The sequence below is a fragment of the Aythya marila genome (assembly GCF_965140915.1).
Source record: "Aythya marila genome assembly, chromosome: 2".
NCBI classification, from domain to species: domain Eukaryota; kingdom Metazoa; phylum Chordata; class Aves; order Anseriformes; family Anatidae; genus Aythya; species Aythya marila.
In genome coordinates this window covers 23,016,665-23,041,530 of record NC_139043.1, presented here as the reverse complement: position 1 = coordinate 23,041,530, position 24,866 = coordinate 23,016,665, and the positions used below count along the sequence as shown (strand labels likewise).

General features: G+C 39.0%; 1 protein-coding gene across 1 annotated transcript; it reads left to right on the top strand.

Annotated features, from left to right (window-relative positions):
- The first annotated feature begins 3,828 nt into the window (after positions 1-3,828).
- On the top strand, positions 3,829-24,856 carry STEAP4 (STEAP4 metalloreductase). Its single transcript, XM_082755430.1, has 5 exons — positions 3,829-3,910; positions 19,056-19,511; positions 21,352-21,879; positions 22,495-22,659; positions 23,684-24,856. Exons 2-5 carry the CDS (start codon positions 19,056-19,058, stop codon positions 23,951-23,953), a joined length of 1,419 nt encoding a protein of 472 aa, XP_082611556.1. The 5' UTR covers positions 3,829-3,910; the 3' UTR covers positions 23,954-24,856.
- The last annotated feature ends 10 nt before the right edge of the window (positions 24,857-24,866 follow it).

The window sequence follows — 24,866 nt, the reverse complement described above, 5'->3', positions numbered from 1 at the left end:
AGGACTAACAAGTTGATTAGCAGCACCCTTCCCTGAAGGACAGGCCAGAGCAGCCCTGACTCTCCCCATAAATGCTCTGACACCCTGGCCTGGGGCTCATTCCAATCTGAGGCCATTTCTCCTGCCTCAGCATTGCGCAGCCCAGGAAGCACCAGCAGCTCCCAGGGCTCCCGCTGATGTCTATATGGGTGCAATTTGCTTGTCTCTGTATTTCTGTGTCTTCACACCTGAGGCTGATCTCAATATGCAAATCCTTGTTTCCAGTTCTCTGCAAAATAAGTGCCAGCCCAGCCTGTGCCTTCCTGCCACTGAGTGCCTTCCTGCCACTGAGACGTGGTGCATCCACTTCTGAGGTGGACTTGGACTCTGCAGTAAATTTTCTTGGTATTTTCATGCCTTTTTTCATTGCTTTATTGGACTGAGGAACTGAACAAGACCTCTCTAAAAGCATAATTCCCTTAAGCTTGTGTTTGCTGAACTTTTGCTTATCGTCAGGTATGCTATGTCAACAAAAATAAATTTGACACACACTATGTTTCTGTGTAGTATGCTTGTCAGAGACAAATAGTAAAAGATAGTAAGGCTATCTAGGAAAAGGAGAATAATGGTTTGGAATACAAACGAGTAGTAAGTGCAAATAAACACATCCTCTCAGGATTCAGTTATTTTGCTGTTTTTCTGTTTTCTGTAAACTCTTTCACTAGATATGGTCTTCATCACAGCCACACTATATAAGATACACCTTATGCTATTTCTAAACACAATTGCTGAACTCAATGTACTTGATCCATGTACATGATGTCCCTGGCCTTTTCTTTATACATTTGAATCCTGAAATTATCCACATGTATGCTCTGGAAGATCTTTCTCAGTAGTACATTCAAGTTCACCTCCCTCATGCTTTCAGGCTAAATTTAATCTTGCATTAATGATACACATTATTTTATGAAGCATATTATCCCCAGTAACTATTGTTACAATAAGAGTGGCATGTACAAATCTCTCTCTGGATTTATTTCCATTGTCAAATGCTCTGGAAACCCTGCTTGAAATTTCAAGGTTATATTGAATCTGTGAGTCACACTTCATATCTGAAAAAAGAAAAAAAAGAAAAAAAAAAAAAGAAGTAAAACACGCATTGGGCAGGCTCTATTTGGTAATTGCTTATAATATATAATCAGTTTTAAATATCACTGGCCTTCAGCAAATTAAAATGTATGATTTTGTTTGTTTCCATGCCTAAGATTAAATAATCTTTTTTTTCTTTTTCTTTTTCCTGAGTGTATTCATACCTAAGTTTTGTTAACTCATAAACTACTGTGACTATTTGTTTTATTCACGGTGTTTAAATGACTACATCAATATATGCCCCAAAATCCTCCATGGATTATTTCCTGTAAAGTCTGAAATGTCTAAATAATTCCTTCTATTTCTCTCTCCTTTTTTTTTTTTTTTCAGTAATTCCATCCCATATAATTGGAAATCTTTGCCTGATGGCAGTCAGAAAATCTGCATTAGGTGTGTGTTCATCTACAAAATTCAGCATCCAAATATTTCTGGAGCAGACAAATTGCTGCATATTTTCTGATGATTGACTTGTTTTATTTTTTTTTTTTTTTGTTCTAACTTTTCTTCTTTTATATTATTATTTATGTTACATGGCATTTACAGTCCTGTTTGTCCAGCTTCAGCCCAGAAGCACAGTTTTGTTCCATGGCTGCTCTGAGCCAGTGTTTTTCATCAGATCTAAATGTCATCTGTATAAATCTCACTAACCTGAATGGCATGAAAAATTTATCACTTTTTTTTTTCTCAGGTGCTAAATGCAGCCTAAATAAACATCTGAGAAAACAGTGCAGCTCACAAAGGTTTTATGGAAGTTCAGAAACACCTGCTCTTTTCTTTTTCCAAATATGAACACCTGCCAGGAGCCCAGTGATGTACTAAAGACAGAAAGGTATTTGTCACCGACCATATCTCTGCTTGGCACTGTAACAGTCTTGTTTTGTTCTTTCAGGTCTATCTATGGACAAACAAGAGGTTTCATATGTCTTTTCTATAACTACAAGAACAACTCTAACAGTTCCTCCAGCCATCCCAGAGCAATGAGCATATCCTGCTCCTTCTTTAAGCTTGGTCTTACAATGTGAAGGACTTGTGCAGGTGTGAGAACTGTTGGACAATTCAACTCTTTCGTACATTATTTAATATTCATGAGATCTTGATCCATAAGGAAATGGCTTCAAATTCTTTCTCAGCTTTCTATACTCATATTGTTAAGTAGACTTTAAAAGCTTAGATCACCTTGACTGTCTCTTCTCTTTTTCCATCTATTATATATTTATTTCATATATATCTTCCAAGGGGTTGGCCTTGTGATTTTAAGTTCTCTGAGTCAACTGTCTTCTTTTGTGTTCCCTTAAGATTTCTTTTAAGTGCATTAAAAGAAAAAGTGCACTTTTTTGGCAACATGTTAGTTGACGTGTGCTGAAAATGAATACTATTCTGATTAACCTGATACCATCTCAGTGACTTTTGTTCCTAGAGGAAATTCTGAGCCACTTTGCCCATGCTGTGCACACCTTGCTGACTCTTGCAAGCTCTTCCAAAGTGATATCTTTTTCAGATCCTGAATCTTTTCCAGTGGTTTAGGCATCACATGGACTTGTGCTCTTGTTCACATAGCACAACTAATTCTCAAACATGACCTGATTGCCTGATGACAAGAGCTGAAACATGATCTGTTCTCTTCTCTAGAAATCAAACTCTCAAATATAGTTTCTACATCTTTAGTGTAGTCATGGATTCTTCTGATTTTAACTTATTCTTGTCCTTGTTTCTTTTTGGTTACTTCTATGTTTTATGTTCTCTATGACTTCTTATGTTTTCCTAGTTAGTTTCCTGTTAAGTCTTCCAAAATCAAGCTGCTGTAAGAAATATTTATTTAGTTATTTTAACTTTCTTTCTCTTTACTGGCAAGCATTGCTTGCAGATGTTGAAGGCAATGTTATTTAAATTCCCTTCAATTCATTTTCCAAATTTCTCATTTATATAAGAAATTTCAGTGCTAGTGTGATTCTCCGAGCCCCTTTCTACTATTTGCACTATGGTCCTGTCCTGATGATCTCTTGATGCTTAAGGCATCTGTTTTGAATTATCACAGAATCACATCCCATTCCAAACAGATATGTGACATCTAGACCTTTGCATCCTACCAGAGGCTTATGCCTTAAAGACACATTTCTCAGTAGGTGTCCATCACAGGCTCTGACTCCACGGGATCATTGTAGCTGTCAAAAATATCTAGAGAATCTCAGGGATCAGGTACTTTCAGCCTTCCTCATGCCAAATTCCTTTCATCCTTATGTGACATTCTTACTCTCCCTACCCTAAGCTGTAATGGCCCAGGAGAGCTCTCACGCAAAACAGCAGCTCTCCTTCCAGGCAAATAATTGCTGTTGTGCTTCTACAGCATTCCTGCCTTCTGCAGTTCTCAGGGTAGTCCTCCAAGAGCAGGGAAACGCAGCCAAACCTTTGCGCTGGCTGATAGCCAAGGGGCAAGTCAGTGCCTGCATGAAAAAAAAAAAAAAAAAAAAAAGCAACCACGGCTTCACCTCAGCTGTAAATACACAGGCTGGGACTTTCCCTGCGACTTTGACGGGAAGTTCTTTCATGCCGCATAGACAGGGCTTGCAACATCCATCCCCTGCTCTCTCCCACCCCCATATGCTCACCCTGGCTTCCACTAGATAAAATGCCAGTGAGGCTGTCAGGGTTTCTGCACTCTGCTCTGGGCAATAGGACCTCTCTGCAGCTCCTCAGGCCAGCTCTTGCTCCAGCACCAACAGCATCTCACCAGCTGGAAGGCACTGGTTTGCCTAGGGGGGAGAGGAGAAGGTTGAGTGCACAGGTGAGTTTTACAGAGATGGTCTGCAAATTTCTCTCACTTCTGCAGGTGGGATCAGGAAGCAGGATGTCTGGACTGGTACTAAGAAGTTTAGGCGGGCTTAAACTCAACTATCAGTGTACTGATAAAATTTTACCTCAACATCTCCCTGCTAGACAAAAAAACAAACAAACAAACAAACAAACAAACAAAAACAAAAACAAAAACAAAAACAAAAAACAGGGCTTTGTGTTGACATTACACAACTCTACTAAGAGATGATGTAAGGAAGCACTGAGACATATGGAAGCATTTGTATCTGTAAAGTTAGGGCAACCAGAATTTTGCATTAGTCAATTGGTATTCAGAGAGATTACATATCTGACAAGTTTATTGAATCTTTCACAGGTGTTTGCTAAAGTTAAGGAAGTAGAGAAAGCTTCTGTAAATAAGCTTTGGTCAGTGGGTTTTAAATGACGAATCGGAACAGAGGATTTTATTTCCTAAACCTAAAGAGCTAAAATTCTGGTTTGAATTTTAGTAACATCTGGAGGTACTCCAAGCAGATTTGATTTACCCCAGATCATAAAATACCCATAATAACAGTTGGAGCTAAGGGTTCTTTTCACTTCTGGATTCACATCTGGATTTCATGTTTTCTCTTCCTGCTCAAGCAGCATACTAATTTTAATCCTGTTTAATATTTTATAAGCAAAGGGCTTCAGTGTTGCAGAAAGAAATGGATTTTTCTTAAACATTGTCTTATGCCAGCACCATGTTATTAATTCAAAGAACATTTGCAGCTGTCAGAACTGTTAGTCAGCTTTGATATAAGAAAATTTCATATCCCCTCTAAATCTGCAAGCATCAACTGTCACTCATGGGATAGGCCAATTTTTATTTTTTTTTTTCAGATTGTTAAGGAGACTTTATAAAATAATGAAATTAGTGGAAGATGTAAATTATTTTTTAGATGTGGCTTCCTGAAGTTCCTAGATTTGTTAATAGCAATGATTTTGACTAGCAAGAGGTTGTAACAGCAGAGGTAGTACTGTAACTAAATACCAAAATATTCCAGTCATTGAAAAATCAAACATCCCTGTACTTTACTCATCCATATTGGAATTTGCTTACACAATCACGTTAAGAATTTTTCATGTTTGTACAGTTTTAGACAGGTGGCATTTTAAAATTATTTCCCTTAGTTAAAGGCAGAAAGCATAACTGGATAAGCAGTCCATTTTGTGTTACAAAACTATTAACAAAGTGTGTTGCCTACATTAGTGTTTTATTTCAGAGCAGGACCTCACTTCAGAAGTGACTCTCCTGCCCTCCATACCACACCTTGTTTTACATTGTGGGGCAGCCTGGGGATGCTCTCAGATGCTCTTGGGTGAAGTGAAATAATCTCTCCACTAAGAAATTCAGCTCGCAGGGCCACACCACAGCTAGTTCAATGAAAACATTGGCAACATGCCTGGCATGGATATGAGGGGCTCATTCATGCCTGTTGGGCCTCAAATCCATACCTTTTGGGCCTCAAAAATGCAGATAGCAGCTGAGGCTTTCAGGAAGGGTAATTCAAATCTGCATATTTTAAAGCCTCTCTCACTACTTCCCAGACTGCTGTTATTAAAACCTGTTTATTTGGTAACTTCAAGCTTTGAGCCAATTTCTCCCATTCTGTTCTCACTTACAAGGCTAGCAGAGAAAGCTTGCAACATTTTATATTTTGTATGTTCCGCAGTATACTTCATAGATGTTGGCATTTTGACATTCTTTTTCTATTTGTTTTTTTTTTTATGTACATTAACTCTTTTATATTAACTTTTTATGTATATTATTTTTTTATGTATATTATTAGTTTTTGAAAGCTGTTTTGGGGGGAAGGTGGGGAGAGATATTTGAATGTCATCTTTACACATACTTATTGCAGATCATATGTTTACTTTTTTGTTCATGCATGCTCAAAAATAAAAAAGAGGTGTTTTTTCTCATTTTAGTTCACTTTTTAGACCCACCTACTCTCTTGTTTTTCAAAATTTCCCCAACATGTATTCTCCTTAGTTAGAGCACAGCCAACAAAACAGTAAGTTCACTTACTTGATGTTGTACACTGGGTGGTGAGAAACGGTTCAGAATAGGAATACACAAATTCAGATTCCCAGCACTTTGTCTCTTCTCCCTTTCTGGGACTCTTCCCATTGAGGCCTGTCAGCTTCCAGCAACAGGTCTTGGCCTGGTTGGAAACAAGCTTGGCAGATCGGTTCATTTAACATCATTTAGGTCTCCGGTTTTCCTCTTCTTCCTTTTCATTTTTGTTTTTGCTCATTTCCCTGTGGGATATTTTTCCAGGCAGCCAACTACAGCTCTCCTAACTGTTGTGGCCTGGGCACTGTGCTGCGGCCAGGCCGTGGGCGGCAGCCGGGGTGAGCGATGGTTGTATCGGTGCTGCAGGGAAATGTGGGAATGGGAACAGCTGCCATCAGACGTGTTAATTACAGGGCTGATGAAGCTGTCTCCTAAACTCACAGTGACTACTAGGCATAGCCCTGCAGACAGAATTGCAAAGGTGTCATCAAGCTGTCTTTTTACTTGGCTAAACCATTGATATGATGCTCTTCTGGCCCTGAGGAAAGCACTGGTGGTGGGCTGGAGGCAGCCCCAGCACTGCTGGCGGGAATCCTCCTGGCTCAGCAAGGTAGAAAACTCCTCCGGGAGATGCAGGGCCCATTACTTGCATTCGTATAGGTGATACTAAGATTAAAGCAGGAGTGAGGACTGTTCTCAAGTCTGGGTGATTTACCTCAATGTGTCTTCCCCAGGTGGAACAGCCTCACTAGGACAAATCTAAATGTGGAGAGAAGCCATTTCCATAAGTGACATGATATCCTATAAAAATTAGAATATTAATAAATCTAATACTAATAAATCTCATTTGAATTCTACTACCTGAACTGTGCCAGAGCTTCATATAACTTGGCACTTCATAGGTGCTTAATTATAATAATCTGCTACAAACTGCTTGATCAATGGTGAAAACGGCTCAGCCATCCACCTCTGACAAGCTACAGCACCTGAGGACTGGGATCAAAGTGTTCCACTGCTGCCTGTCACCAATCCATTAGCCATACCAACTATGTGAGCAGGCTTCTGTAGGCCTGTAGATAAACAAGCCTAAAGTGCTAAGAAATTTAGTTGAGAGGTTGATTGCCAAAGAGCAAAACACTTTCTGGGATCATTAGAGCACGAGGAGTGTTTGATGAAGGATGTCTCTGGGGTGGTCCCATGCTACAACGGGTGTGAAAGCAAGAAATATGTAAAAGAGGACATGAGTACTCACAACAAGTGGGTAATTATGCAATAACCGTAACAGCATAAAATGGTAATACAATAACGACAATGGGTTAATTTAGAAAACCCTGTTCTTCATTTTGTATTGCAATTCCTTGCAGGAGCTGCAAGAGAGGGTCACCCTGCGGGAGGGAATTATTTTGTCCAATTAGGCAATTACAAAAGCAGCGTGACACTTTGTTTTGTACCTCCTGGCACACATTCAGCTCACTTTTAACCCAAATTATGCTCAGTGACTTTTGGCAGTGTTAGGATCGGTGTATTTTTGTTGATCTCAGAAGTGACTGCATACATGTATTTAAGGGAAAAAAATCATAACACCCAGTGGATCTAAATTCTTTCACATGCAACAATTTTTGGAAGATCTGTACAAGGAGAGCAGAAGGTCAATACTTCCACAATGTAGATCTAGAAGATTTTTTTTTCATAGATAGCTGTACAGGAAATTGAATTCAAAGCTCTGGGTCACCAACGTGCAGCACTACCAAGTCCAGTCATAGAAGCTCTTTAACAGAAATGAATTCTTAACAGTTGCTATGTAGTAATATTCTCACTCTAATACACAGTTGGAAAAGTGTTTACTTAAGGAATTACTTGTTTTAATAAGTCATTGTAAAATTAAGATTGAAGGGTTTTGAGCCAAATTCCCTATCAGCCTAAAAATAAGTTATTTCCTCTGCCCTGGCCTTTGCTTTTCTTCATTTTCTGTTTGCAAAGTGAAGGACTTTGTGGTATCTAAGTGACCTCGTTGTTACCTCTTCTTTCCTCTTCAACTAAGTTTAATAAGAATGCATAAACTTTTCATTTGCCTGTGCTCCATATTGTGTCCCAAATAGCAACCTTTGCCTTCACTGCAATTGCACAGATAGGGCCAGGTGCTACTGAACTGCGCATTACATGGTCTTGGTGTACAGAACCAAAAGCATAACTTCTGCCTTGACCCCACATATTTCATAGGGATAGGAAAAAGAGATACTCAGAGACTCCTAGTGAGACCCAGGATCACACAGATAACAGAAACCGAGGTGACCTTTCTGAAGACAGAAGCCTGCTTAACAGGCTGAGATCCCAGGTAAGGTTTGCTGTGACCCTGTGCAGCAGACCGTGGCACAGGATAACTCTGTCCCGTGCTGTACTGCAAGCAATTAGGTGGCAGTGCTGCATTCCCAGATCAGTAGCTGACGTGCAGTACTCTGGCAGAAAGGTTTCAATGCCTGGGTGAGGAGCAGAGGCAATGACCCACATCTTTGCAAATTCTTCCCCACTTGCCAGGACAGGGAATTAGCAGCTCAGCCATGTGCAAAACCTGAGATGAACTCAAACAGAACTTTGTTAAAAAAGAAAAAAAGAAAAAAAAAAGAAAAAAAGAAAAAAAGAAAAAAAAAATAGATCTTTTCATTTCTCGGTAGAGGACACCGCCATCAATGGCAGTGCAAATTTTTGACAAATACCATTCCTGTTGTTTTCTTTTATTTACTTATTTTCAAGGCATATTTTTAAGTTTAGGATTCTCAGCAATTAATTTTCTAACTTCTAAGACAGCCAAGACCATCACCACAGAGGCCTCTGTGCTTCAGCAGCCACCTTGCCTGATTTTATCACAGGTATTGTGGAACAATTGGACTGCAATTGGGCTTTGTTTTCTTCCTGGTTATGCCAATCCAATCCAAAAGCAAGTTAAATGAAAATCAACAATTCCATTAGCATAACTGGGAAGATTTTTGGGTTTATCATGCACTTCTAGAGCTCACAAGTGTACGGTTTGAACTCTTGCATTTTTAGTGTAGTTAGTTGCTTGATGTATCCTGCTGATGGACTGCTAGTAAAAGCTTTCCAAAGAACCTACACCTGTTTAGTCCTCTGTGCCTTTTGACAGACCACAGTAACATAGGATCACAGCTGAAAAGGCAGTGTGTGAGTCTATTAGGAAGTTTGTTATTTTAGCCTGATTTCTGTAGGAAGTCAGATTTCTCTGATTTCTCTGATCATGCTGAGGGGTATGAGTGTATGTATGTTTATATGTGTCCCTCAAATTCTTTTTCACTGATGATTTCAAACAAATATACCAGGAGAAGAGAGGATTTCCTTATGAGTTGTGAAAAAGGCAGCGGAAGACCCCACAGAAGAGTCCTGAAAAATGAAAGACTACGCTTTGACTGTATTCACTGGAAGACTGAAAATCCACATGAGAAGAAATGTTACAGGAGTGATCTCCTGCAATTGGAAACAGCTTCAATCAGTGCTTGTAATCAGCCAAGAAACACAAATCCCTAGGAAGCCGGGCTTCATTATTTCTAGTGTTACTTCTCTGTGAGACAGAGCTATTTGTTAATGTCTCTAAATAGCAGACAAAAGATGCTCAGAAGAATAGCTTCACTGTGAGGGAAGACAGCTTCCGAGGACACAGCAGGGATTCAGAAGGTGCTTATCATGTGTGGTGGGTCTGAAAATACGTCTTTTGAGGTCTCAGGACATCTCCTGGGCATTACAGCTGAGATAAATCCAGTCCCCCTGCCCTGCACTGCAGGCAGGTTTGCCTCTCCTTGCCCTCTCTCACCTTCTGGTGTTTTATGAAATCTTTTCTTTCTCTTTGCAGTTGGATTAAAGCTTAATACCTATACCCCTCAAAACAGTACAATGGCCCTAAAAAGGCTGAGGAAATTACTAAGGTTATAGCCGGGTCTTATGTGTTTATGGGAGCAGTTGGAGGTGGTGAAATTTCCAGCTCTCTCAGTACATTGCTATGATTTAGACAACATTAAGCACATCTATTTAGGCCTATACTTCATCTGGTTGAAGAGCCTCCAGGCAGCTTTAGTGTTCTCCTGATAAAAAGTGAAGATGTGGGAAATGCAATGTCCTCTGTAGGAGGATTTATTGTCTCAAACAATTATTTTTTATCAGCTTTGTCAAAACTTGGATCTCAGGACTTTCTGCTGCGAAGAACAGCAGATATTCATTTGCTTGAAAGAAAATTAATGAATAATTTGCTGTGATATGTTTGTTAGGAGCTATTCTGCTATTTTCTTTATGTATTTAAGTACTGGATTAATCACAAGAGAGTACTTTAGCCACATGTCTTTCAGTTTCAGGTGTTATCAAACAGCAGAAAATGCAGTTTATAATTTAGGGCAGATTTGGTTCTACAACTGTCAGCTTATAAGAAGCAGTATTTGTTATAGAGTGCATTCCGTCTCTGTGGGAGTAGTAACATGAAATTTTAAGTAAATGAAATTGCCTCAGAGTAGTGTACATGTCTTTCCAAGGAGAGTTTTTAAATCATATTTCATTTGTTTTCCATGTTACACCAGAATTACTGAATATTATATATGTGTGAAATACTACAGAAAGAGACATCCAAAGGTGTGATACTACTTCTTTCTTATGCAAGAAAGAAGTATTAATCATTCTCTTTTTTTTCCCTGCCATATTTAATAGGTCGATCTATTTAATTTTAGTGTATTAGGGCACTTTTGATCATAGATGACTCAGGTATCAGGCTTTTAAGACAAAGCAGGATTCTCATTTACCAGAAAAAAAGACAAATGGGAATTACTCCTACTTGTTAGTACATGCAATAAACAGCTAAGACAATAATGAGAATTAACTCCATTTCTGGGAGAAATTGTTTAACTGTGGAGAACTTGGCAGCATTGGAAAGAAAGGACCTAAAAACTACCCAGCAAAAAAGCATAATTCCAAAGAGAAATAAGTGCTCATTTACTTATCTGGTTGAAGTTCACTGCGCCCATCTACAGGTACCCAAGAATTTGAAGGAAATAATGCAAAAAAATTGATACAAAAAATGGCCAGTTCCAGTACGTTTGATACTCTTTGTTGTAGGCATTTTTCTTCATCACCACCAGCATGAATGCATGCTTAGCATGGTGTGAATGTGCCATGGTTAGCACTAATGCAGCCTGCCATTGTTTGAGAAGAATGTACGTTTATCAGTGCTAGGAAAGGATCAGGATCATGGAGGCATCAGGGAAGCAAACCCAATTGAACCTATTTAGTCTGCTCAAGGAGGTCCGCAGGGCAGGTCTGCAGGGCACAGGACTACTACAAAGGGCTTATTTTAACCGGTTTTGTCATAAATGCAATTAGCCAACTCAAGATCAACTCACAGTTGCACATCAAGATTAAGATGTGCAATCACGTCAAATCTGATGGTGTGCTCTCCATACTGCTGATGCAAACCTGGTTTCAAAGTGTTTCACGGAAGACAATCTCTGAATCTCTTGGTGAAGGGAGTTTCAACACACTCAGCCTCACCTGTGTGGTTCAAAATATCTAAGTTCTTGAAACCATGCAGTGAACTCAATGTTTTCAAGTTCCTCATGATCAGGGAAATAGAGAGATTTGGCTGAAAAAGACCTTTAGCAAAGGCCTGAGGACTTAAATACATGGATGCTGTGTGAGAAATTCAACTGATCTTTGTGCTAATAAAATGAGACATATGGGAAAAAAAAAAAAAAAAAAAAAAAAAAAACAGAAACAGACAAATCCTCACAGTTAAAAGAACAGTGAAGTCAAGACAAGATATAAGAAGTCAGGCCAGCAGCTTAAAACAAGTTCTACAGGAGGGGCAATGTGTGAATCCAAGCTGTTTATCCCAGATGTCCTGGTTTCACCACTGGATAAGAACTGTTAAACACCAAAGGTTAGGAAACCCAAGGGAAGAATTAACTTGGTTTTGCAGCAGAATACTGTTGGAGTTCAGCTGTTCTGTAAAGAAGCTGTGAAAGCTTCTAATAAACTCCAAAGTGTTTCCCAATAGCTATAGGAAGGAAGGAAAGAAAAAAAAAAAAAAAAAAAAAAAAAAGCAAAAAAAAAATCTTGTTTCTGGAGAGACGAGAGATGAATCTACCCCCAGCATATTATATAATTAGATAGATGTGTTACATCAAGACCTCTATTTGCCTCCAACATTTTGTACTAGAACAACAGGCAAGCTGCTCCAGAGAGGCCATTCTCAAGACTGCTACTGTAAATTATTTGTGTAGTGTAACAGAGTCCCTGCTGTTATTTACAAGGAAATGGCAGTCAAAATATTTAATTTACATAGAAAGAAAACCTTTGATTCTTCACTTTTTAAAGTTACACTCCCATAATAATTGTTTCATATATAATCTTCATGACCACCTTCAGAGCTATGTTTTTTACAATGAGCTTAGAAAGAAAAGCAAGCATAAAAAAAAAAAAAAAAGGATCGGTGTTGTACATGTTGAGATTAGATTAGATCCTCTGGTGGACAACACCATAACCTTCCTCCATCACAGCTGTGCTGGTCATTAACTTTCTTCTTACTCTACTTATTAACCTTTCTTTTGTACAGCTAAGGATCAAACTCCCGGCAATACTTTGGTCATTAATCTCCTCATAGTCTTTATATCCCACTTGATTATCTAAACTTTTGCCCTGAATCAAAAGATAAAAGAATATAGGCCTAGTAAAAGATTTTGGAAAATTGTAGAGGGGGAAATAAAGAGGTTCTGTCACAGCTGAGAGCTACAGTGGTCCACTAGACAAGATCAATTGCTCAAAAACGGACTTGTTCACCTAACAGAATAATAAGTAGATAATACTAATTCAGAAGGTGGGCAGGTGATGTTCCATGAGAAGTAGAATCTGAGAGGGAAAATGAGGTCTGAACACTTGACACCTGCCTAAAGATACTGCATTAAAAGCTGAGACAAATATTTGCAATGCAGAGGGATTACAGGAAGACAGCCGCATAGCTGAAGCTGTGAGCTCTTCAGAAACTTAAAACACCAAAAAAAAAAAAAAAAAAGCATACAGAAATCAAAATCTATGTACAAACATAGAGCAGTACTGATATGCTGATAAGATTTGAAAAACCACAGCACAAAATGAGAAGTAATTAGAAAGGTACTAGGTATTAGAACACTGTAAAAACATAAGCTGTCAAAGGAAAATCAAGGAAAGGATTAATCCAGCTGAGAACAAGCTATTAACTAATGACTCCAGGAAAGCCAACTCTGCAAAGACCTCTTTTGCTCTACACCAGCAGTAAAGAGATGGGAATTCAAGAGATGAAGTGGGGGGGAGAAAAAATTTTTAAAAAATAGACCAGGTTTAGGTGAGGTAAATGGTTTGCAATCAGTGAGGCTGATGGAATTCACCTTAAATTGTCCATGGAATAACTGAAGCATTTCCACAGCCATTAATAACTATCCTTAAGACCTGCATGGAAGAGGTAAAGTTTTGAAAGACTGGAAAGGCAAGAATAACAACTATCCTGAGAAGTAAGAAGAAAGAGGAGATACAGAATTATGGCCCAATCCATTTAAGTACAATTCTCAAACAAATAGAGAAAGCAAATAGAAGATAAGAAAGAAATGGGTTTTAGGCACATGGATTAATCGAGAAGAAATCACTTGAAACCCACCTTTTACAACAGGATAACAGGTCTTGTGAATCACAAAGGCTATACAGTTTGATGTGATTGACGCTTTTATTATGGAATAAACTAATATAAGGTAAGGTTCTGCAGAACTAGCAAAAGCAGCATTTCCAGTCTTTCAGTTAATAATCTTCAAAATGGAAGGCTACATTTGCTGCAGTTATACCGGGGGTCTCTCCTGGATAATGTCCTGTTCTGGAATTTCATTAAATAGCACAGATGTTGGAATAGACAGTATGCTTATTAAAGCTGACAATCTGACAAAGCTGAAAAGGCCTGCAAGCACATGAGATGATAGGCTTAGAAATCAAAATGATCCTGACAAATTGAAGCTACAGTCTGAAAAAAAATATGGTGCTCTCTAACAGGGCCAAGTGCACAGTACAGCACTGAGTCAGAAAATAAAACACTATACAAATTGAGGATGAGCAATGGCTTGGGAGCAGCCCTGCATTAAAGGGTTGGATGATACAGGATGTGTTACATTAGTATTTCAGGTCTGATCAGAAGTGCACTGTTGAAGCAAATCATTAATTATCAAGCTTTATTTTACACCACAGATTGTTCCTGGAGGGTAGGAAATGTGATTCCTCTCCACAAAAACTGAACCAGAAGATATGCTTTAGGTGCACCCCAATGTGCTGCAGCTGCTGATGGGTACTCAGGCTGCAGTGCTGGACCAAAGCTAGTCCAAGATGGAAGTTTCTGACACATGGACAGAGCGAACATCAGGTGCTCAGCACCAGCTGTTTCATATCTCGCTTCCTGCTGCCACACACTACTCGCTGAAGCACACATAGCCATCGCCAGTTGACTGTGAATCAGCTACGTCTTGTGAATAAGACAAATGTGACAGTGGGACAATGTGTTGTCTGTGAGGCAAGCAAAGCAATCCTTTCCAACTGGTGAGATCCCAGCAAGAGTACTGCATTCAGTTTCAGCACCATGCTTTTAATTACCAGTCGGAGCAGTTTAGCCCAGGAAGATCAGACGAAAGGCAGGAGAAAGATCACCACTCTCAGAAGCATGAAGTACAGGGAAGGATCTAGGGTTGTTTTATCTCGAGAAGAATGGGGGGAAATGGTAACAGCTTTTGTGTCCAACATTGGCTGCTGCAAAGAGGAGAGGGATAAATTGACACCTCTGTCGACTGTGGAGGAGGCAATATAGATTGCACACAAGAAAATCTGCTGAGTAGTACGGCCAGTGAGACAGCAAAAAGCAACAAAGCTGCCAGAGCCACATGGGAACATTTTACAAACAGGTTAGACAAGCGTCTGTCAGACTTGGTTTAAACATAGTTCATGCTGTCTTAGGGAGGGAGATGGGCTAGATAATCTCTTGAAATCACTCCCAGAAATATTTGTTTTGCTTCTTTTTAAATGTAAATAGTAAAATTTCTCTTTCCTGCTTCTTTCATCTTGTCTCTCTACCTCTTGAATCATTCCACTGATCTCCTGTCTGCCATTTCATGTTACATCTGTCTGATCTTTCCATTCTCCATCCCAGTCTGCCTCAGTCCCATCTCTGCTTTTCCACTTTGGGCATTGTTTTTCATCTGTGTTAATGAGTGCTTCTGATAGGAATTCCGTCTATTTTCTCACTCACAGAGCAACATGCCTATCTCCATTCAAATTCCTACATAAATGAAGTATTCACATATAATTGCCGAACTAAACATCATACCTTCATTCAGTTCCTCTAGTGTTTATGCAGCAGATATTTAATGACAGTATTGCATGGTTAGCCCTTTTGTTCTTTCAGTGCCTCCTTCTGTCATCACTGACCAAGTGGCAATCAGTTCAGATATCACCACCATTTTCCTTAAAAATAGGATAATTCCCTGTATAGAAATACAGCAATGGAGAAGAGCAAGGGCACAGTTATCAATAAGAAGCTTACTTGGATTATCTTTGAAATAACAAAAAGCATCATTAGCTGGCTAATGTTATGAGGATGTACAAAAGCAAAAATATTATATATGGATACAAAGCTCTGTGGCTTTTTCTGAGGTAATATATGGGTACATATATGAAAGAACAGAGAATGACTATTATTTGTTTCTTTGCCTGTATTTCTGTTTTCCCCTGGCACTTTGAGTGTGCCCAGCACATGGGCACAGAGCAGACCCTGCTGCCATCAGCTCCTTAATGAGACCCCGGGATCAGCCTTCTGGCTGAGCTCTCAGACACCAGACTAGCATTGTGTCCTTTACAATGTACTTCTTCAACGCATCTTTCACACTGATGTAGGACAATAAAACACCTTTTTCTATAGCAAATTAATATCTTCTTTCACTGTAGCTACCACTGTCATGGACTCTGTGAGGCCATTTTCCTTGCTTTAGCTTTACCTACCAAGTTGTCATCAGAGGCTGCATTTTGTTCAAATAAACACAGCAAAACCAAAATTTATCTGCGTACTATGTACTCGTAACCTAGTGCCTAGATTAACCTCCAGAAGTCCACTGCAAAGCCCATAGCCCTTTCAGTTCAACAGCAGCCAGCTGGCACAAACGCATGTTCAAGAAGGTTAAAAAATAATAATAATAATAATGGAGAAAATTGATTCAATTCCCTTATTTGTTAAAAGAATGCACAATCCAGACAGCCTGCAATTTAAAAGCAGTATTCCCTTGTCTTACATGTCATTTTCAGATGTAGCTGATGCACTAATTAATATCTACTTTACAATATACTTTATTTGTTAAGCATATCATTCATGACCACTTATTTCTGGTATATAATGTGTACTATCATAACAACTATAGACATCCCCATAATAAGTAGTTCTTAATAAGAAAAGAAGGAAACTCTGCTTACTTTATTCAAGCAAACTGTCTCTCTTGTTAAAAATGGTATTAAGCAAATTAGGCCACCAGCATTAAAGGCAGCTTTAGCTCTCTTCAGCTTTTTATAGATTAATATTCACTGCCTTGTACAAGTCCCTTCATATTGTAGATAGTGCTCCAAGAAACTGCATTTCAAAAGAGAAAACGAAAAAAAAAAATGTTCCTTATATTAATTTTTCTTTTAATCTCTTTCTTTTTCCTGGAAAGATGAGTTCAGTGCTCACTAGCAAATGAGATGTTCATATTACTATACAACAGAAACACTTATAACAATATATTTATAACACTTATAACAATATAGTTATTAGTATAAAAATATATTTATTTCTGCTGATTACTATTCAAAATATATTACCCAAAATATCCATTTTAGTTTTGTTTATTTTTTCAGTCTTTGGATAGGAAAATGGACTGCATAGTTCATTTAGCAATAACAATGATTTCTTGAGAGCAAAGAAGCTTTCAGCTGTACAACCATGTTTTACAAAGTTTTATTTTTCATTTTAGATAGGAGCCTACTTTATTAAAAGGAAATTTTGAAATAGGAAAGTTGAGTCTCATTAGGTCCTCGGCTGGAATATTTATTAATATTACATATACAACTCTTTTTCTTCTTTTTTGAAATACAGATTATCCACAAAAAGCAATTGTACAGCTTTTCTCCTGTTAGAGCCTCATGACAGTAATAAAGCCCTCAGAGGACTATTTTTAAATGTGTCAAAGAACTTTTCATTTGTGTGCATGAGTCAGAGCATACACATGTGCAAGGTGCATTCATGTGGGTCCCTTTGAGGACCTATTTTCATGCTGGGTGTGTTGCTTGATGAAGTATACAGAGAGCAGCCAGGTAGGTGGACTTGTATCTCCAGGAGAGTTGGAGCTAGCGCCTTGCTGTACTGGAAAACCTCCCATAGGACCTGCAGGAGCCTCAGAAGCAACGAGCATGCAGATTCTCCTGCCTGAACTGATGCCTGCCCCTACTGACCAGAGCAAAACTCCCTGTGCAGCTCTCTCAATCCCAGGGCTTCTGCAGCTTAGTGCCAGAACAGTGCTGAGCAGGCACGGATGCCAGCTGGGGGCTAGAAAGCTAATATAAGCCCAGGTCTTCAGATATGGTTCTCAGATTTTCTCTATCTTGCTACTGGAGCACATATCCCACTGCGCAGGCCCAAAAGGCGTGTGCTTCTCCCACCCACAGCCCTCAGCTGTAGGTCACAGCAGGGAAGGGGGAAGTTCATGTGGTTTATGTTTTTTTCTTCACCCAGCAAGTGCAAGTTTGGGGTGAAACTGTTTAAATTCATGCAATATTTTTGAAAAGCAAAAACTTCTCTGGCTAGAAAACATATATAAATATATATATATAAGAAACCGAAGTGTATCTTCTCCATATTTTTAAATGGCAGTTTCATTCTGACCAGCTGTTCACAGCAGAATGTGAGCAAAGGGTTAATAAACAGTGGTAGTAAAGTAATCATTTTGGGTCAAACTAACCATTTCATGCAATTCCGTTCTGCAAATTGGAAAATTACTCCCACAGCTTTAATTAAGACACTTACCGGAGATGCTGTGAAAGACTTGAATCAGGGCTCCTGCAAATGACATGGCTACTGTAAAGACTGAATTAGCAGCTGTTTGGAGAGCAGGATCTCTCAAGATTTCCTGTTGGAGATCTTCCTTAGAGCTTCAGATTTTCTGTCCTTGGGTCACCTTTTGAAAATCGAGGACAACAGCATATGGATCCACTGCAAGACCTTTGGATCAGCCCCTTTTATTCTGCATTTGTATCATGGGTCTCCCTCTGTAAAGTACAGAGCGTATATACTGCTATGGCATGGATAATACATTAAAGACTTTGAAGCTTCCAGGTACTATGATAAAGGAGGGTAGATAAAAACCTCAAAGAGAATTTTATTATGAGTACTGTATAAATATCAAAAATAAATGTTCAACATGAAATACTCCAATTCCACTGTCCAAATGCTTCACAGGACATTCTTCAGGAAATTGAAGAACAATAATAAAACAAACTGGCACTGACTAGTCATATTAAGGAAATATTGCAGACAACAGATAGGTTTTGTAGATAGCTTGTAGATCATTTCTTCAAGTATTTTACGAAAAGACCTTCCAGGTTCCAATCTGGTTAGAACCACACTTCTCTGTAATGTTTTTCTATAGCATAAGTAAGCAGAAATGGTCTTGAGATGTGTGCAACTCTTGCTTGCAGTGCTCTGATACCCTTTCCTCCTCTTTTCCTTTTGAGAGAGGAAAGCTGCAAAGGTTCATCGGAATGTTAGAATCTGTAAGATGGATGGAAAGGAGGGTGCTGTAAGAGATGGAGAGCTGAATATCCAGAACTTGTTTTTAAAAAACTGTACAGAAGTGTGTGCATCCAAATGAGTGTGCAGTAAGCATATTAATAAACAAGAAACTCTCAGGTATTTATTATGTACAACCAGAACAAATGTTAAACTTTCATTTTCAAGAGATTGATGTTTTGCTTAGCTTGTTCCTATTTTTTTAATTTTTTTTAATAGATGAATAAAAATTCTTCCAACATAATGGCTTTGGCTCCTAACACATCCAACAAAAGAGAGACAGTGTGCATATTTGGAACTGGAGATTTTGGAAGAGCTCTGGGGCAAAAAATGATTCAGTCTGGCTACCCCATTGTGTTTGGAAGCCGAAGCCCACAGACATCCAACCTGATTCCCAAAGAAGCAGAGGTGCTGAGCCACACCGAGGCAGCACAGAAAGCTGCCATCATCATCATAGCGATCCAGAGGCAACACTACGACTTCCTTACACCATTAGCAGAAATACTCCGTGGGAAAGTGCTGGTGGACGTAAGCAACAACTTAAAAATAAACCAGTATCCTGAATCCAATGCAGAGTACCTCGCTCAGCTGGTACCTGGCGCTAAGGTTGTGAAAGCCTTTAACACTGTGTCTGCCTGGGCTTTGCAGTCAGGCACACTGGATGCAAGCCGGCAGGTAAGACTGAACCACAGGAGCTTCCTATTTCATAGAGCTATGATATATCATACAGGCTTTTAACAGTTAGACAAAACACACACATGGGACATGTGAATCAGACAAGGCTGGGATGGAATGTTCACTGTAATTGCCCATCTCAAATTAAATGTGTGCTGAAATTTACTTTGGGACACTAATATGACATGACAAGGAATATTGATAGCTCACCTCAGAAAGCAGGAAGGTGTTAGGAGACATTACAGGAGCAAGGAAAGAAAGAAAGCTGAGCCATAAAGACAGAGAGACAGCAAATCAGAAGGAAATGAGGGCTGCATCGTTGTTTACCTGGAATGTGAAGTTGAACAGAAATGAGATTGGAGGAACATACTAATGCAAGAATAAAATTAAGGGAGAAAATAAAAGGGATGTGAGGGGTATGATGGGGCAATAGAATGATTATGAGCAATGGGAGAAATAAGCTGGAAGGTGAAGAAATTAATAAAGTTTTTTAAGTCAGACTCCATCACCACGGAAGTCTCACACAACAATAGCACATACAAACCATGTGAACTCTTTCCTTAATTACAGACAATCTGATCATAGGAAGCAACATAGCAACCTTCCAGAAAAAAAATAAATAAATCATTTATTATTGCCTTGTTCTTTGCCACTCCGAGGGACAGTACCTTTGCATGATGCAACTACTCAAACCATTGCTAGCTTTCTTTTTTGCTGACAGAAATGGTTTTGGCTACACTAAATACTAAGGACATCCAAATCTAAACTGTAAAAGCCTTCATCATAGTAAGAAAAATGAGAGCAGAAATTACCCCCTTTTTCTCAGTTTCAAAACAAGTCTTCTTGTGAGACCCCACCCAGAGTAATGCATTCAGCTCTGGGGTCCCCAGCACAAGAAGGACAAGGACCTCTTAAAACGAGTCGAGAGGAGGGCCACAAAGATGATTAGAGGCCTGGAGAAGAGAAGGCTCGAGGGAGACCTTATAGCAGCCTTCCAGTACCTAAAGGAGGCCTTCAGGAAAGCTGGGGAGGGACTGTTTGTCAAGGGGTGTAATGATAGGACAAGGAGTAACGGCTTTAAAGTAAAAAAAGGTAAATTTAGATTAGATAGGAGGAAATTATTCACTCAGGGGGTGGTGAGGCACTGGCACAGGCTGCCCAGAGAAGCTGTGGATGCCCCATCCCTGGAGGTGTTCAAGGCCAGTCTCGATGGGGCTTTGAGCAACCTGGTCTGGTGAGAGGTGTCCCTGCCCATGACAGGGGTTGGAACTGGGTGATCATTAAGGTCCCTTCCAACCCAAATTATTCTGTTATTCTATGATTCTGAGTATTATTTTGTACACTCATAGAACAGTTTCTTCCCTCTTTTAGTAGACATGAGAAGAAGTATTATTTACTTTCATGACAGAGCAACTATATTTGAAAGATCCCTGTACCCAGTTCCCTGGAGTCCTTATGGACCATTGTAGGGGCAGTGTTGCTCCTATTTACTATTACAAAATCTTGTGCTTACAAACTGCATGTCTTCAGAAGAGTGGTGAAATTCAAGTGCTCTAGGCAAAGATTTGTACTGTGTGATACTCTGTTCTTTCCACATACAAAATTTTGCCTCTTGAAATGATGTCCTTCCCCAAAGGAAAGATACTTGCTCTTAGTTCTTGGGCCTCTTGGTCAAGAAATTACCTATAGGACATTTTTTACTTATATAAAATAAGACAAGCATTGAAGCCAGTGAGTAGCCTAGGAAGCTTATGCTCACTATCCATATCCAATCAGGACAGCAGTAGAAAATGTTACAAAATTCTGGCAAAATAAAACTTCTGTTTGTTTTTGGCTGCAGGTGTTTGTCTGTGGAGATGACATGGAAGCCAAACAAATGGTGATGGATATTGTTCGTGCACTGGGTCTCACACCATTAGATCAGGGATCACTCTTGGCTGCTCAGGAAATTGAAAATTACCCTCTGCAGCTGTTTCCAATGTGGAAGTTTCCCATCTTTTTGTCCCTTGGCCTAACTGCATTTTTCTTCTTCTACTGTTTGATTCGTGATGTAATTTACTCCTATGTTTATGAAAACAAAGATTATTCATTTTTTATTGCAATTTCCATTCCAAATCGGATCTGCCCTGTGGTGGCACTCATCCTTCTTGCCTTGGTTTATCTTCCTGGTGTACTTGCTGCAATCATTCAGTTGTACAGAGGTACCAAATACAGCCGTTTCCCAGACTGGCTGGACAAATGGATGCTATGTAGGAAACAACTTGGACTAGTAGCCTTGGCATTTGCTTTTCTGCACGTTTTTTACACTCTCATCATCCCAATTCGCTACTATGTACGTTGGAGAACTGAGGATGGAATTATCTCCAAGGTAAGTTTTGTTCCTTGTTATGTCTTTTCCTCCAGCTCTTTTACAAGTACTACCCAGCATGTTGAGCTTCACAAGTACATGTGAACAGTCTAATATTCTTTACATTGGGGTTATTTTCCTAGTTTCTGTGTTCCTTTTAACCACTGATAAATCCAAAGGTTGTTGATATTATATTGAGTTGAGGGAATTTCTGGCCTCAGTCTAGCCTAAGTAGTTTAAGTACTTGTAAAATAATCAGGAACAAATGAAGAGTAAATTAATTAAGAGTAATTTAATTAATTAAATTAAGAGTAATTTAAAGAAACATATTTCCATATTTCTCCGTATAACTTTAAGAATAGCACATATTTTGACTTTCTGACCTTATTTAACAACAAATATTCACAAACTTGTTCTCAACAGTACATCTATAGCAGATAATACAAGTACCACAATTACAGAGATAAAACTGTCATAATGCCTCTTTTCCTTTTGAGTAGCCATTCAAAGTAAATCTCCAATCATTTTCAGATAGTTAATGTATCACATTTATCACATAGTTAAAACATATTTTTTTTCTGCATATTGATCCTAAAAACAGTATCACTAATGTATATATGGTCTTCCTTTTTTCAGGCACTGAACAATAAAACAGATCCATTTAACAACACTAATGGATGGCTTAGTGACTCTTATTTGGCTTTGGGGATTTTAGGATTCTTTTTTTTTGTTCTTCTGGGAATAACTTCCTTGCCTTCAGTAAGCAACAGTGTCAACTGGCGAGAATTTCGATTTGTCCAGGTAAGAGCAAGACTTTTCTTAAAAATACTACTTTTCTCTCAGATGGAACACTCCCTGTTTCCGTATAAACTATGACTAGAGAAAGGTTTACTATAGACTTAGGGCTTTCCTCCACTAGTATCTCCAAATGTGATGTGTGTATTATTTACCACTGCATGATTAAAATAAAAATAAAAATAAAAATAAAAATAAAAAATCTACATTGCTATACATCTCACCTGTGAAAGAAAACACAGCTTCTCTCGGGCTGCTTATGGAACAGACAGGATTATTACACTAACAATAGAAAATCGGGAAGACTTGAGCTCCTAAATGACAAATGGAAAGCTGGCATTGTGGAATTATCAACTGCTAAATTACACCAAATCATAAAATATTTTAGCCATTTATTGGTCTAATTTTGTTAATTCACAAGATAACTCAACACGAATCTGGACAATGACTTTATCACTCTGACTCTCTCAATGGGAAACATCTGAAGAAAATCTGCAGCTTCTGCAGGTTCTAAAATTTGCTGCCCTTGGTAACACCACCATTTTGGCTCCTCATCAGGAGGAATCTTGGTGCAGGCTGCAGTGCCTCTGCAGGAGCCAGTCTGGCAGGGGAAGGTAGAAAAGTGGAAATTACAATCAGTGAATGTTTTATTCAGGCCAAAAACTTGCACAGTATAGTTCTGGGTAGATTAGCACTAGAGCATATAAAAGGCTTGGATCTCTCAACTGAATTTCAGCCTTTTCTCTGCATTTTAACAAATATGACAACCACTAGGCAGTGCGTGTGAACTAGCAAAAATTATCAGGGTTGTTAATGGGGAAAAAAAGAATGTTTCACTAAGATCCATTTGAATGATTCTTTATTAAAACATAATTAAGAGCTTTTATGATAGATAAAGCTATCAGTAGTCATCAGGGAATACTAAACTTGGAGTATTCCATGTAGCTTGCTGTGTACTGTAAATTGTATTTGTTCTGGTTTAATTTACTAATTTAACCTCTTCTTCTTTCTTTTCTTTGTTCTTCCCTAGTCCAAACTGGGATATCTGACATTGATTTTATGCACTGCACACACACTGGTTTATGGTGGAAACCGGTTCCTGAGTCCATCATCATACAGATGGTATCTTCCAAACGCCTATATGCTCTCCCTCATCATTCCGTTTATTGTACTCATTCTCAAATTTGTGCTTATATTTCCCTGTCTAGACAGACAACTCACACAAATTCGGCAGGGCTGGGAGAGGAAACCCCAGTACTCAGAACAGTCAAACTACATTATCAACAAGTCTGCTGTATAATTAGCCTAAGCTGTATTGTTAAGAAGAAACAAACAAACAAAAGATTATGATGGCATATCAAAATGAAGTTCTGATTCTCCTTTGTCTGGAGAGTGAGAGAAAAAGTGGGAAGCTTAGGCAGGCCCTAAGTAAAATAAACTCATCCTAGTGGCAAGCTTAAAATCCAAATCAAACAAGAGGTCATTGAGGTCCTGCACTCCAGGCATTCTTTCATGCATAGGCCCTTTCTTTTGCTCAGTGTATTCCCCTTTTCCTATTCACCTTCCATTCTTAATGAGTATGAGAGAAGTAACTGGTGCTTAGTGTCCCTCTGTCACTCCAAATCTCCTCTGGGGCTGGCCAGAACCAGAGCAACCTCCTGTGTCAGCTGGTGTCTGCTCCTCTTTGCTGTTCTGCCCCTGGGAAGAACATCTCCATGCTCTTACACAGACACAGGCACGCACACCTATGCACATGAGCACCCACCCTGTTTCCACCTCCAGAAGCCAACAGCCTGTAGAACAGACACAGGACAGATGCTGGATGAGGAAGGGCTGTCATCTTCCCAGCATTAGTTTATCCTCCTTTTATGTCTGACCTGAAAGAGATCTATATTCATGCCTTAGAGATAGTTGAGTAAGATTTGCTTGGTTTGTGTACAGGAATTCTAGTGTTCAAAGTGTATCTGCCAAGGATTACTGAATCGTTGCTGTACTGCAGAGACTCAGGTGGGAAAGGGATGGAGGAGAGACCAAAATGCCGGGAAGATGTGAGATGTGCTCACAAGCCTAAGCCTCTCTGCAAGTACAGTGATTTTTTGTGTAAGCAGTGAGTTATAAGGAAAGGAACTGAAGCAAAATCATATTTTATCAGGGGTTTTGTATTACACGTCATGATTATATCTCATGATGATAAGGTTGTCAATTTTTCTAAA

Coding starts and splice junctions, on each gene's coding strand:
- STEAP4 (XM_082755430.1), top strand. CDS start 19,056: ATGAATAAAAATTCTTCCAACATAATGGCTTTGGCTCCTAACACATCC. Junction 19,512..21,351: donor CACTGGATGCAAGCCGGCAG/GTAAGACTGAAC, acceptor TTTTGGCTGCAG/GTGTTTGTCTGTGGAGATGA. Junction 22,660..23,683: donor GAGAATTTCGATTTGTCCAG/GTAAGAGCAAGA, acceptor GTTCTTCCCTAG/TCCAAACTGGGATATCTGAC.